This window comes from Macrotis lagotis, chromosome 4, assembly GCF_037893015.1.
Source record: "Macrotis lagotis isolate mMagLag1 chromosome 4, bilby.v1.9.chrom.fasta, whole genome shotgun sequence".
Classification (NCBI taxonomy): Eukaryota; Metazoa; Chordata; class Mammalia; order Peramelemorphia; family Peramelidae; genus Macrotis; species Macrotis lagotis.
Genome location: NC_133661.1, coordinates 277,710,304 through 277,724,843, shown reverse-complemented (window position 1 = coordinate 277,724,843; position 14,540 = coordinate 277,710,304). Strand labels below are relative to the sequence as shown.

The 14,540-nt window shown below is 36.0% G+C and overlaps 1 protein-coding gene across 2 annotated transcripts in view; it reads left to right on the top strand.

Moving 5' to 3' along the window:
- Nucleotides 1–14,540, top strand: part of FNTB (farnesyltransferase, CAAX box, subunit beta) — a 93,467-nt gene that overhangs the window by 65,297 nt on the left and 13,630 nt on the right. For both annotated transcript variants that reach the window (XM_074236110.1, XM_074236111.1), the window contains exons 7-9: nucleotides 6,110–6,196; nucleotides 7,078–7,207; nucleotides 7,903–8,035. In XM_074236110.1, coding sequence (XP_074092211.1) covers nucleotides 6,110–6,196; nucleotides 7,078–7,207; nucleotides 7,903–8,035 — 350 coding nt within the window. The remainder of the gene's footprint in view (nucleotides 1–6,109; nucleotides 6,197–7,077; nucleotides 7,208–7,902; nucleotides 8,036–14,540) is intronic.

The following is a 14,540-nucleotide window of genomic DNA, read 5'->3' as shown; positions in this document are numbered from 1 at the left end:
GGTCACACAGCTAGACAGTTATTGTTTGAGTGCAGATTTGAACTCAGGTCTTCCTGACTCCAGGACTGGTGCTCTTTCCACCTAGCTGCCCCCTTTCTATTTGATTTTAATTTTTTTTGTTGTTGGTTATAGGTATGGAAAATCCTTGTTTCCCAAAGATATTCTGTTGTAGAATTAGAGCTTTCATAGCTTTTTTTTTAAAAAAGGTAAAGCCACATTTCTCTCAAGGAATACTAGAGAATCCAAGCAGGCTCATTTGCGTTAAGCTTCTGTTCTAATAAGTTTTTTGGCCTAAGATCATTAGACTCATAAGCATTTATTAAGCATCTGCTATGTGCCAGGATAAACTCTGAGTTTATCACAGACTAGGTAAGGTCTTTCATTACAGTTTAAAATCAAAAGGAAAAGATTTGTGAATCCATGGGTCTACTTTAAAGCCATCAAGATAGAAAAAGCTTTTGAAAAAAATTCTGAACTGTTTTCTGTTGTTTACAGTTTTTGTCTTTCAAAGAAATTGCTAGAAGGGGAATCATGAGGCTGCTACTTTCTCAGTCACTCAACTTCAAAATGTTAAGAGAAACATGAACTATTCTAGAAATATATCATGACAATGGAACTGCTTCCTCCTTTGCCCTCTAACTCAATTCACAAACCAGCTTGACCATTTTCAGTGCATGTGACATGACTAAAATCTTTGAAACTGTGTGGTACTTTTTCTGTTTAGGAATCTGGTAAGAAACTTTATAACATGCTTCAATAAAAAAAGTTTTTGCAAAATAGCAAGTGTCCCAACTCTTTTGAGTGGGATCTTCTCCTCAAGAGAACCTATAGATGCATTTTCAGGATGAGCAGAAAAAAGGTATTCTTTCATTTCTTCATACTTCTGTTGAAAAAATTTTCTAATCAAAAAACCCTGGGTTTGAGTTTCATCACATTAAGACAAATAAAGCCATATAATACCAATAAAACAATAGTCTTCATAATTGTTGCTATGTAGATAACTGTGCCTTCCTAGAAATAAAGATTGTCATTTCTGATATCATTTGCATTTTCTTGCAAAGTTGATTTTTTAATGTAAGGACTTTTCCAGAATAATAATAATAATATTACATGAACACCATTCATATAACATAATCCATGTGCATATTTTTATTTCATAGAATAGCATACAAAAATAGGATATAAAATCAAAAGAAAATTGGTCTAATCTTATCAATCATAAGTTATTTTAAATAATATGCTTTAGCAATTCTCAGCTGGAGGATGTATTTTGAATTTTCTTGGCCTATAGTTATATTACAAAAATCTATATAACCTTATGGAAATTTAAGAATTCTTTGAAATGCTTGACTTGTAAAACTTAAAGAAAATGATTCTTTTCCTTCTGTGAATGAATCAACAAACAGTTGTAGATAGGGAATACTGGAAAGCAACTTTGTTGACTGACTCACCAATTTCAGAACACCCAACCTTACTATTTTGCCCAGAAGTTGGCCAGCCATATTATTCATAGACTGAAAGAGCAATCGCATGCAATCTATTAACAACTAGATGGTGTAGTGGAGAAAGCACCAAGCCTGGAGTCAGGAAGACCTGTGTTTAGATTGATCTTGGTATCCAGCTGGTACCCTGGACAATTCATTTAACCAGTTTGGCTCAGTTTCCTCATTTGTAAAATGAGGCTTATAAAAGCATCTGCCTTGCAGGGAATGTGGGGATTCTATGAGATAATGATTGTAAAGCTTATAGCATAGTACTTGGCATACAGTAATTGATATCTATCTATCTATTATTTTTTTGGATTTTTGCAAGGCAGTGGGGTTAAGTGGCTTGCCCAAGGCCACACAGCTAGATAATTATTAAGTGTCTGAGGCTAGATTTGAACTCAGGTACTCCTGACTCCAGGGCTGGTGCTCTATCCACTGCGCCACCTAGCTGCCCCTTGCTATCTATTTAAATTTTACTTGTTACTGTTAGAAGACCTCAGTTCAGATCTGGCTTTCAGGAAATTACTAGCTGTATGACCCTGGGGAAGCCATCTAAACTCTATCTGCTTTTGTTTTCTCATCTGAAAACTGAAGATAGTATCCACCTTATGGAGTTATGGAGGACCTAATGAGACAATAGGTATGGTGTCTGGCATATAGGAAGCACTATACAAATGTTAGCAATCATGATGTCTAATATTTTATTTAGATTTTTTTTTCTATTTTTGCATCAGGAACTTGTTTAAATAATCCAGATAGGCTCATTTTTTAAATTCTTTTTTCTAACCTGGTATTTTCATCTTTGCTCTTATAAGGTCAGTGAACAGACTGTAGACAGACAATTAGTTCAAAGATGATTGCTACAGTGGTAATCAGTTTATTTATACTAAGAAATACAGATGGGGCAGTGGATAGAGTACTAAAGCCTAGAGTCAGAAAGACCTGAATTCAAATCTGATCTAAGAAACTTCCTATTAAATCACACAGTTGGAAAGTGATATCTGATTTAAAATAAGATCTTGACTTCACATTCTGTGTTCTTCCCCTGTGTCCACAAAATAATAGTGATAGAGATAATGACAAGAAGAAAGAAGGAAGAAAAGAAGATCAATAGACGTTTAGCAAGTCATATAACCTTTGTGTGCTTCAGTTTTCTTATCTGTAAAATGGAGATAATAATCGAACCTTTCTCCCAGTGTTGTTATAGATAATAATTAGCAGTGACTGGCACTTAGTGAGTACTATATAAACATAGCTATTATATTTATATTTTATATAGTCAGTTTTTCTTTTTGTCATGTTAGTCTGTATTTGCCACATCCACTGCTTCCTTATTCTCTTTAAACATTTTAATGATAAGTAGTTATGTGTATAGTGTGCAAGTTGTTGGGCTCTTTGTTTTCTAAACCTGAGCCTTATTTTTCAGTGTTTCCTTATAGTCCCATTTTTATATTGAAGTCACTGAGCATTAAATTTTATGTTGATTTAGCTTTACTGAATTTAACTAAGTTCTTCAAAATATTTCTCTTCCTCTGCATCAGATATTGGTACATACACTACACTTATTTTCAATAATGTAAGTGTTCATTCATCTTGAGCATTGCAATAAGAAAATGTATAAATGTCCAGGAAACGATGTTTCTTATTGCCCCTAAATACATAGCTCTGTCAACTACTTCATTTACCTCTCCAATAAGAACCTAAGAGCTATCCTTAACATTTAGTTACACCTTTTTCTTGTCTTCTGATTTCACTTATATGGCAAGAATGTAGGTCAATTACTTCAGTAACATGCTCTCATTGGTCACTGGACTAGGACCTCACATGTCTTTAAAGGCAGCTGAGTACCTCAGTGGATAAAACTGTGGCTCTAGAGTCAGGAGGACCTTATTCAAATCTGGCCTCAGGCATTTAGTTGTGTGACCCTGGGCAAGTCACTTAATCCCTATTGTCTTCTGTTTACAACTGGATTCTCTTTATTTTCCCTCTTTTCAGCTTCTGCCTCCATCACTTAAGGCCATTAGAATCTTTCTTTGTTTTATGGGTTATTTTATCCAACCATATTTATCTATCTACCTAGAGGGTTGATTACCTTCCTATACTTATCAAGGCCAGTGCCCTGAAAATCAGACATGCTATCACAGCATCTATTACTAAAACTTTTCTAACATTTACCATAGTTTGGTTCTCTCTGTAGGAAGTAAAGGTCACCACTGTATCTTAGTGGTGAGTGGGATAAAGTCTGAGATTTCTTCAGTAGAATATTATAGATTAAAAATAGTTAGATTGTGTGTTGTATCTCTTCTGCCTCTCTTCCCCCGACAAGCAGTTTAATGTTACCTTGACCGAAATGTAAGGAGTAAACTGACCCTATCTTATCTGGACCAGATGTCAATACATTCCTTAGTCTGGAAGGGGAGGAACCTGTCCCAGTTTGAATTGTATACTTTTTCCTTAGATTAGTTTATGAGCTTAAATTGTGAAGACCACATTCCTAACTAATGAGGATGGATGTTTGTGTGTTTGTGTGTGTTTGTGTTTGTGTGTGTGTGTGTGTGTGTGTGTGTGTGTGTGTGTGTGTGTGGTCATGTTAGGATTTATGGACCTTAGGTTCTTTGTTTTGGGACCTCATTCACCGGTGGGGCCTGTTTCTCAAGAAATGAATAAAATTTTTTCTCTTCATACCTTGAGAAATCTCTGAAATTTATTTAAGTGTTACATTTGTCTCACACAGTGCCATATTGGAGTGGAACTTTACTGTAGGATTTCTTAATATATAGAAATTTTTTAATAGATATAAAGCTATATCTAATGATTTTTCCTGTGTATTCATGAGAATAATGTCTGGTTCCTGCATGTCCTTATGAAATAATGGAAGGGAGATACTTCTGTTTACTTCCCTGATCCTCTCCTTCTAGAGTGAAATAGGGAATATGAGTGTGATGAGAGGAAACAATTTTTATTTTCTCTGAAACAAAGTTTAGGGTTTAGATTATTGAAAAGATCATATTGAAAAACTGGGATTGATTGTAGAAGTGATCTTTGACACTAGAGCTAATGGAATAAAATATGATTATGAGAGGAATTAGGCCAGACTGAAGTATTGAGAATTATTATCTATAATTACTTTTCAAGAGATTTTTGCCCCTTTTGAAATATGAAAGCTTGTGTTCATCTGTCTTCTGGCCCAGAGTATCAATAAGTATGGTTATAATTCTTACACCAGTTTCTCTGGGTCTGTGGTAGTTTGTTTTTTCTCTTTAAAGACCCTATTTTTAAAGGATTATGTGAATTCTTTTATAACTGTGGTAGTCTAGTGACCCTTTCAGAAACTCAGGAGGATCCCAAATAAATTTTAGCCTTCTTAGCAAGTTCCATTGCTTAATATTTTCCCTTTTCCCTAATATGACTTATTTCACTGGTGAACTTCATACTCTATTTCTTTGGGTATGCAATACTAATAAAAATTATTCAGTAGTTGAGTATGCTATTGAAAACAAATTTCAAAGATAATATTTGCTGTTATCTGGAAGGAGGTAAATGGATATTTCTGTATCCTCATGTTCTTGCCTTTTAAGAAGAAAACTGAGAGTCTGATGGATTGATGTTTTTGTTTTGATGTAGATGAGTAAATCTTCTAAGTACTTTATCCTCATTTATTATTTATTTGACTTTTTTGCAAGACAAGGGTTAAGTGACTTGCCTAAGTTCACAGAGCTAGGTAATTAACTGACTAAGACTACTCTAGGGTTGGTGCTCTCTCCACTGAGCCACTTAGCTGCCCCTACTAAGTACTTTAGAAGGGAATAAACCATGTAACTTCTTTTTGTGGACTTTCCTAAAGGGGTTATTTTATCTCAGATTAAGATTTCACTAAAGAGTCAAAGTTTCTGTTCCTGATGAGACAGGGACTTAACTAAGCTGGCTTGTTTTTATATATCCCTTAAATCACTTGTTTGACTTCTTTGCAATAAGTTTAAACAAATTGACTAGTGATCAAGAAGTATTCAATTGAATGTCTCAGCTTCACTCTAATATTACTTGACTGTGTGTGTGTGTGTGTGTGTGTGTGTGTGTATGTATGTATATATATGTATTATAAGAAGGGCTTTTTTAAAGAAAATAATTAGTATGTAATGGTTCTCATACTGAATTTATCTTGAACAGCATAAACAAAATAGTGAAAAATTTTTAATTGGTACAATGAAGTTTGGTGAAAAATACCACTGTTATCAGTTGTATATGTTATAAACTAAAACTGATACCAGAAATAGTTCTCCCAGTAAATTCTAAGTTCCTTGAGGGAAGTAACTTTCATTTTTTGTCTTTGGATTACCAGAACCTACCACTTGTACCTTGAATATAGTTGAATTGAAAGGTTGATGACTGATTCGAAGTTATTATAGATCACAGAATAAAACTGACATGGATTCAATATTTGTATTATATTTTTAAATATAAACTTGCCATGGGAAGCTGAGAATAGAATGCCAGATTTTGCTATTGGGGAGCCAGGTAGGGAGGCTGCATTATCTAACAATTACCACCTACTGGGAAGAGAACCTGAAACTGAGTGAAATAGTCTCTAGAATTGAACCCTTGGTCTCTTTCTACCTTTCTAGAAGTGCTTACTGTGCTGCCTCAGTTGCCTCCTTAACTAACATCATCACACCTAAACTCTTCGAAGGTACTGCAGAATGGATAGCAAGGTAAGTAAAACAGTAACTCGCTGTGTGATTTAATAAAATTTGTTTAAAAAGAACCCCAAACCACTATATTCTTGACACTCATGAGGTATTCTTGGACAACTCATTGCTAAAGATTATGACTGTTTTATTTAATGTAATGCCTTAACCTCATTTGAAGGAATCAAGGGAATTTTAAGATATGGAAGTAAAGATGGAGTAAACATGGTAAGAACCATGTTGAACTGACCAATGAAGTTAAAATTTTGAATAGTTTTTATTAGTTTTGGTAAAATGTTTTAAAGCTCAGCCATAGTTCCTTGAGTTCTTTGGTGGGGGAGGGAGATCTTGTATAACTTATTTTTAGTGAATGAATGAAAGCTCTTTATTAAGCACATACTGTATGCCAAGTATTGTGATAAATGCTAGAGTTATAAATACAAAATTGAAACTGTCTCTGCTTTCATAGAAATTATATTCTAATGGGGAAGACAGCATATATAAGAAAGTGGTGGTCAGGCTAGCAAGTTTGAGCCTGGGAAATCACAATGAATGGGAATAATAATAGGGCAGTCAGTTGAAGTGCTTTTTTTTTTTGAGAGGCAATTGTAGTATTGATTATAGTTCTTATTTCTTGGGATAGAAAAGGGCTGGTGGTGATGGGAAATACAAATACAGTGGAATGGTGGAAAATGGGCAGAGTGAAGAGAAGGCCTTCTGGTTCCTGTGATTGTAGAGCCAGGTGATATTGTTGATATTATTAATTTCTAAATTGTGGCCATTGAATTTAATTTATGTGATTTCATTATTTGTTAGAAGAAAAGATATTTATTTTGTGAATGTGTGGCATCAATTAGGTGTACTTGACTACTCCTTTATTTGTTTTATTCATTTTTTTTTTTTAGGTGTCAGAACTGGGAAGGTGGAATTGGTGGTGTGCCAGGCATGGAGGCCCATGGTGGCTATACTTTTTGTGGACTGGCAGCACTGGTCATACTCAAGAAGGAGAAGTCCCTAAACCTGAAGTGTTTGTTAGTAAGTACCTTTTTGTGTAATCTCTACTTTAGGTTTGAATGCTATATTATGAATTCATATTAATTCAGAGAATTTAACAATAAGCATTAATCAACTGTGTTGAAAACTAACAAAACATTTGTCCTCAACTCATAAACTACTAGTCTAAAGCTCTCCTCTAGGACTCAATTTTATAGTAAGAGCTAGCCTTTCAAAAGGAATAAATGGAAGCAGTAGCAACTTATTGTCTAGGTATTGGGAACGCCTCAGTTCTTTTTCCTGTTTTTGCGTAACATCATAACATTTTATAGCACTGAATACAGTAAAGAGTATGCTTGTGTGAATTCCATGGAGAATAGATGCAGCTATTCAGGATCCTCCTTGGATCTGTTAAGTCATCAGTCAGTGAGCCCGTATATAACTTCAAGGCTGCAGCCATAGTCAATTAGAAGTCAGGATATGAATGTATCCATTGCCAAAGGGGTGACCATAGATTTTTCTTTGGAGCATTTTAAAGGCAAAGACTATTATCATATTGTGTTCATATTTAGTACCCTATATTTCAGTGAGTGTCCTGAGTTCAATAAAGGTGTCAAGTAACTGCATTCAGAAAATAGCTCCTTCGTTTTCCTAAGACATACCCATTGGACTCATGACTTCTGGCAATATTTAACATGATTATGTGACCAACTCCGTTTTTTGTTTCTTGTTCTCAGCAATGGGTGACAAGCCGGCAGATGAGATTTGAAGGTGGATTTCAGGGCCGATGCAACAAGTTGGTAGATGGTTGTTATTCTTTCTGGCAGGCAGGGTTACTGCCACTGCTCCACCGAGCACTACATGCTCAAGGTGAGTACAAGATGCAAGTAAGTTGCAAAGCTGCCATAACTAGATAAATTAATGAGGTTATAATTGTTTGAGAGATCCATATTGCTCTTTTTAGGTGCTCTGAAATGAGATATATCTACTTAGATATTGTGAATGAAACATAAGTAAATCATGCCTTGAGGAATAGTAATAATGGATATTATTGGATAAAGTTCACAGATTGTCATTTGAACCTCACAACAACTCTGTGAGGTAGGTACCATAGCTATTAGCACTTCCCTTTACATCTGAGACTTAGAAAGGTAAAGTCACTCTCCTATGGTCACACAGGTTAGTAAATTATCACAAGCAAGATTTATTTCAGCCTATATCTTTTTCCTGATTCCAGTGCCAATATTATAGCTAATATACTCTGTTGTTGACATTGCAAGTAAGGTACCTAATGTGGTTTTTGTAGTTTGAGGAGCCTAAATTGTGCTTTAGTTATTTCTTTTCTGAGTAGATTGACATAGAATCATCTACCTTTCTAATCCTGCACAGATGATATTGTTTCTGTATGAGATGGAGTGGCTGGTCCTCTTTCCTCTTGTAAAATAATAATTACTGATTATCATGATAATTTAGTTTCAAGCAACAGTTTTCTATCAAGTGATGCTTAAGAATTATGTAGGAAGAGAAAGCCCATGAGGAAGAGGGGAAGAAATGAAATTATTCAGTCCCTGAGAAGGTTTTTAAGTAGCAGATAAAACAAATGTGGTAAGAACAGACTTTTTTCCTGTTGACCAAGACTGGCTACAAAATTGAGACTTGGTAGTAATAATTTTAAAAATGCAGTGAATGGACTTCTAGTTAACATGGTGATATATAGGATGTAGGGAAGTGCAGATTTCTTACAAATATTCCAATAAATTTCCAAAAATTCACCAGAATAAAGAAAACCAAAATACCTCTAAGCTTCCCCATCCAGTTCTGAACAGTACAGAAAAGATAGCCAGAAGCCTGAAAACGTTCTGAGTGGAGACAGGCCAGAAGACATGGAAGTCCCAGTACCCAGGTAGCATGTTCCTAAACAGAGGTCTGTTATATCAACTGAAGGAGTGATTGTAGCATCTAGGTAATAATGCATCTGGATCTTGCAGGAGACCTATTATTAATGCAATTAATAGAAACCTTTTGGGAACCATCAGTCAGTTCTTGATTCTGGAGACAGAGAAAGGGCTGAGGAGTCATCAGAAGTTGAACTGTGTAAGCCAGGAATTTTTGTAGAGGTAGAGCTTGATCTTAACCATTGATAGCAGAATTAGTTACATCCATTCTACAGAGAGGGCAGGCCAAACCACCAATATGGAAGGGAACAGAGTCTTAACTTAGTACAAAGCCCCAATCCAGAAATTTAAAATATTAAGGGCCAAATATGTTTTTAAAAGTATCATTTAAAAAAGTAAAGAAGTTCTATGGATTAAGAAAAGCCAACAAGGTAAATTCAGGAAAATCTCAGACTACAAGGACTACAAGAGTATTTGAAACAAATTAAGCAAGTGGTTAAAAAAAATGAAATCAGAGCTCTAGAGGGGAAAAAATTTCAAGGAAAATAAATAGATTAAGTTAGAATGTGGAAAAACTTAACAGAAGTAGTGAACTCTTTAAAAACAAAATGGAGTAATCAGAACTCAATAACTCTATGAGACAATAAAAAATATTAAAAATCAAAAGATTGGAAAAAATAAAAGAAAATGTATCAGCTGTCAAAATTAGCTGACCTGGAAAACATAATGAGGAAAAGAAAGTTAATAATCAGAATACCTGAAAACCAGAACTAAACAAAAGATCTGGACATTGCCTTTCAAGAAATTATAAAATAAAATTCTTCAAGTCTATTAAAACCGAGGCAGCTAAGTGGCACAGTGGATAGAGAACCAGCCCTGGAGTCAGGAGGACCTGAGTTCAAATTCTCAGACACTTAGTAATTAGCTAGCTGTGTGGCCACCAGAGCGAAGGAACTTCAGCCTCCCAGAGGCAGCCCCAGGGTGCTGGGAGCCGTGGCTCACAGCAACCAGGGCAATTCCTGTTGGAATGGCCAGAGCTGAACAGAAGGTTTGATCTTCAAATACAGGACTCAGGTGAAGCATAGAGAGTGGAGAAGAGGAAAATATGAGGGACTTAATGATGATAAACTGCATGTATTCCTGCATAGAAAAATGATACTGATAATACTTATATGAACCTTCTCAGTTAATAGAGCAGGTAGAAGGAGCTTTTATAGATGAAGCACAGGAGAGAGCTGAATTTGAAGATAAAATAATGGGGGCGGCTAGGTGGTGTAGTGAATAAAGCACTGGCCCTGGAGTCAGGAGTACCTGGATTCAAATCCAGTCTCAGACACTTAATAATTACCTAGCTCTGTGTGGCCTTGGGCAAGCCACTTAACCCCATTACCTTGCAAAAACCTAAAAAAAAATATGGTATAAAAATGGAGTCAATAGAAAAAAGGGAAATGTAATGGGAGAAAGAAAAAGGAGAGGAGGAATAGGCTAAGATATTTCATATAATAAGATTTTTCTTTATTACAATGAGCTATTGCAATGATATGGAAGGGGGGAAGGCAAGGGGGAATGAGGGAGTCTTCCATCTCATCAGAGGTGGCTAGGAGAGGAAACAGCATATATACTCAATGGGGTATAGGCATCTGGAGTAAGAAGGAGGGGGGGGGGACAGGGGGAAAGGGGGGATGTGAATGAAGGAGGAGAGGATGGACCATGGCAGAGAGTGGTCAAATACAACACATTTTCTTTTTTTACTTCTTGCAAGGGGCTGGGATTGGATGGCCTGTCTGGGACCATAGGGCCGGGTGGATGCTGGGCCTAAGGGATGGTATGTGGAGCCTCTTGGCCCCAGGGCCGGGGATCTGTCTGCTGTGCCACTCAGCTACCCTACAGCAGAGACAGAGTGAAAGGAGAGAGAAAATAGCATACATGGTAGTGGAGAAGTACAAATGGAGGGAGTTGCAATCAACAATGCCAACAGTCGAAAAGTATGGAAGTAACTTTTGTGGTGGACTTATCATAAAGAATGTGATCTACCCACGACAGAGCTGGTGGTGTTGGAACACAGACTGAAGCACATTTTTTATTATTATTATTTTGAGGGGAGGTGCAGGGTGAATGGGGCTGGGTGGCCTGCCTGGGGCTGCACATCTGGGTGATTGTTGGGTATCTGGGGCCGGATTTGGACCTGGGTGCTCCTGGCTCCAGGGCCAGTGCTTTGTTTGCCACCCTGCTGCCCCTACTATTATTATTACTATTTTATTTTATTTTGGGTCTTTTTTTAGGGGGAGGGTTTGCAGGGCAGTGGGGTTGGGGTGGCTTGCATGGGGTCACATCTGAGTGATTGTTGGGTGTCTGGGGCTGGATTTGGGCTCGGGTGCTCCTGGCTCCAGGGCCGGTGTTCCGTCCACTGCACCACCTGGCCATACCTACTACTACTATTATTATTATTATTATTGTTATTATTATTATTATTATTGTTGTTGTTGTTGTTGTTGTTGTTATTATTATTATTTTTCTCTCCCCTTTACTTTATCGCTCATGTGGGTCTATATTTTTTGGGGGGAGGGGGTATTATGTTTACTCTTAAGAATATTTTAGTAATGTATAAAAAATATTTGTACAAAATAAGAATAAATAAATAAAAATTAAAAAAAAGAAAAACAAGCTGGGTAGAATCTCTGAAATACAAACACAAGAGAAAAAAGAATTCTGGAAAGGTGAACGAATAAATACATTTGAGTGATAAGAAGAGGAAAAAAATCTTAAAGTGCTTACATTTAAATAGACAAGCATTCTTTCAAAATGCCACTGGTTTCTCTGGTTATAAAAGGAGTAAAGAAAGATAAACAGAGGATCCCCAGAACTTGGTTTGGTCCCATATTATAAGAGAGGAAAGGAAATGTAGAGAATAGGAGACATATTGTTGAAATGAGGAAGAAGGAAGAGAATTTGCTTTTTTTATCATAAGGCAGGGATAGAATTGTGTATGAAGAGTTGGAATTAGGGAAAGGAAGACCTGAATCTTGCCTCATATTCTTCCTATGTGATGATGGTGGACAAGTCACTTAACCTCTATGAATGTCAGCTTCCTCTTCTGTAAAATGGGATGACATATGAAGAAGAATCCCTTTAAGAGGGATTAAGGGGGGGGAATTTTCCAATTTTCCAATATCTTATTTAAATACAGTATGAATTATTTTCAGGTTCTAAGAGGGAATATTTTATTTTAGTCAGAATAATTGGAAATTGATTAATATCTTAAAAGAGTTGATTCCCAAGTTGGACCAAAAACACAGATTTTGTACATTTTCTCCCATTCTCACATGCTGTTGTGTTCAGTCAAGGTTTTCCATAACACAGAGATAGAGTTCTTAGAAACCTTTCGATCCAGAATATAGAGATCTGTATTTCTGTTCTAAAGAGTTCTTTGATGATGTGTCAATATGAGCTTGGCACACATATTTACTCCTTAGCTTCTTTACTCACAGGGAAGTGAGGAGAGTTTTGAAGATTTTTTTTTTCTGTGGAATAGTAGATATATGAAAAAACACGAATTTGAGTATTTTGATATTCATGCTAGTTAGAATTTTTTTGTATTGAGAATTTTGGTCTTTTGACATATTGTCAGGAGGTTCTCTATATGGAAACACATTTCAGATATGTAAATATAGTCATTCTGTGATTGCCAAAAAAAATCTGGAGAGAGCTGAAGTAAGTCAGACTTATGACAGTCTTTCTTGGTAGGGAGGAAGGGTAAGCAGAGCCACTTAATAATGATCATATTATCAGCTCACATTTTAGAGGATTTTTCTTAATTCCTTTGCTTATAGATTGCTGCATCAAAGTTTTTTTCATTGGGGTGGCTAGGTGGCACAGTGGATAAAGCACTGGCTCTGGAGTCAGAAGTACCTGGGTTCAAATCCGTTCTCAAACACTTAATAATTACCTAGCTGTGTGGCCTTGGGCAAGCCACTTAACCCTTTTTGACTTGCAAAAACCTAAAAAAAAAAAGTTTTTTCATTGAATTAGAGGGAAACTCTCACTCAGATACCTTGGACTTTGAGTATAATGAGACCATGAACTATTTACCAATGAAGTACACACACACACACACACACACATCTATTGGTAGCCATCTTCTCTAGGATGGAAGGGAAAGGAAAAAAAAGAAATTTATTTCAGTTTGGACTAGATGGCTTTTGAGGTCTTTTTCATTTCATGATTTATGATCCAGTGATCTAAAATTTTATTGTAGTATGATTTCTGATAGTTAAGCTATGTAGGGAATTGACACGGATTTGTGAGCCATTCCTCCACAAATAAATGACTCAGATCTTGTTGTTGGGGATTTGTGTTCCCAATTTAAAATTGAAAGGAGAGAGAGTTAGCTTCTCTTCTAATGCACCTTAAATGCTCTTCTGTAGAAGGTTGGACCTCTTGGGGAATGGTCCAGCACCTGGTTCCAAGTATTCTCCAATAGGCAAGCTTTGGGTTGGTCTTTCCTGTCTCAAGATGCATGACCTCTAAATCCAACACATTATTTTCTCTCATGCCATTGTAAACCTTGACTTCTCAATAGCCAAGGTCAGATAAAATGGAAACCAAAGGAAGGAGAATGAGCTAAGGCCACTCTCATCTTGATGAACTCACATTTAACAGTGGGGTCACTTTGAACAGTACAGTTCCCCAGATCAACACAGATAATATTTTTCCTTCCACAAAATTTGTTTCTAATAACATCTCCTATGTCCAAAACTCCCTGTATCAATATGAACAACTTATTTTCAGAAGCAGAAATGCAGATGATTTGAGACTATGACCAAAAATTATTAAACTGTGAATACTCTGACTCCCTGATATAGCTAATATACCCCAAAGAGAATCAAAGAAAGATGTAAAGTACCTCTGTGTACAAAAATATTTTTTGTGTTAGCAAACAATTGAAAACTAAAAGGGTGCTCCTCCGTTGGGTAATGGTTGAACAAATTCTAGCATTTGAATGTAATGGGGTTCTGTTTGTCCTAAGACATGTCAAAAGAAATTGCTTCAGAGAAACCTGGTCAAACTTGTATGAACTGATGCAAAGAGTGAAGTGAGCAGAATCAGAAGAGTAATTTATACTACAACAACAGTAGCATTTTATTTAATTGTTTTCCTTTTGAAGATTTTATTCATTTTGAATTTTACAATTTTTCCCCTAATCTTGCTTTCCTCCCCCCACCCCCCACAGAAGACAGTTTGCCAGTCTTTACATTGTTTCCATGGTGTGCATTGACCCAAATTGAATATGATGAGAGAGAAATCATATCCTTAAGGAAGAAACATAAAGCATAAGAGATAGCAAAATTACATAATAAGATGAGTTTTTTTTCTAAATTAAAGTTAATAGTCCTTGGTCTTTCATATATATAGTGGGATTTTGCTGTTGTGGCTGTTCGTTTTTTTGTTCTTTTTTTTGATTTTCTATTTATTCTTATTTT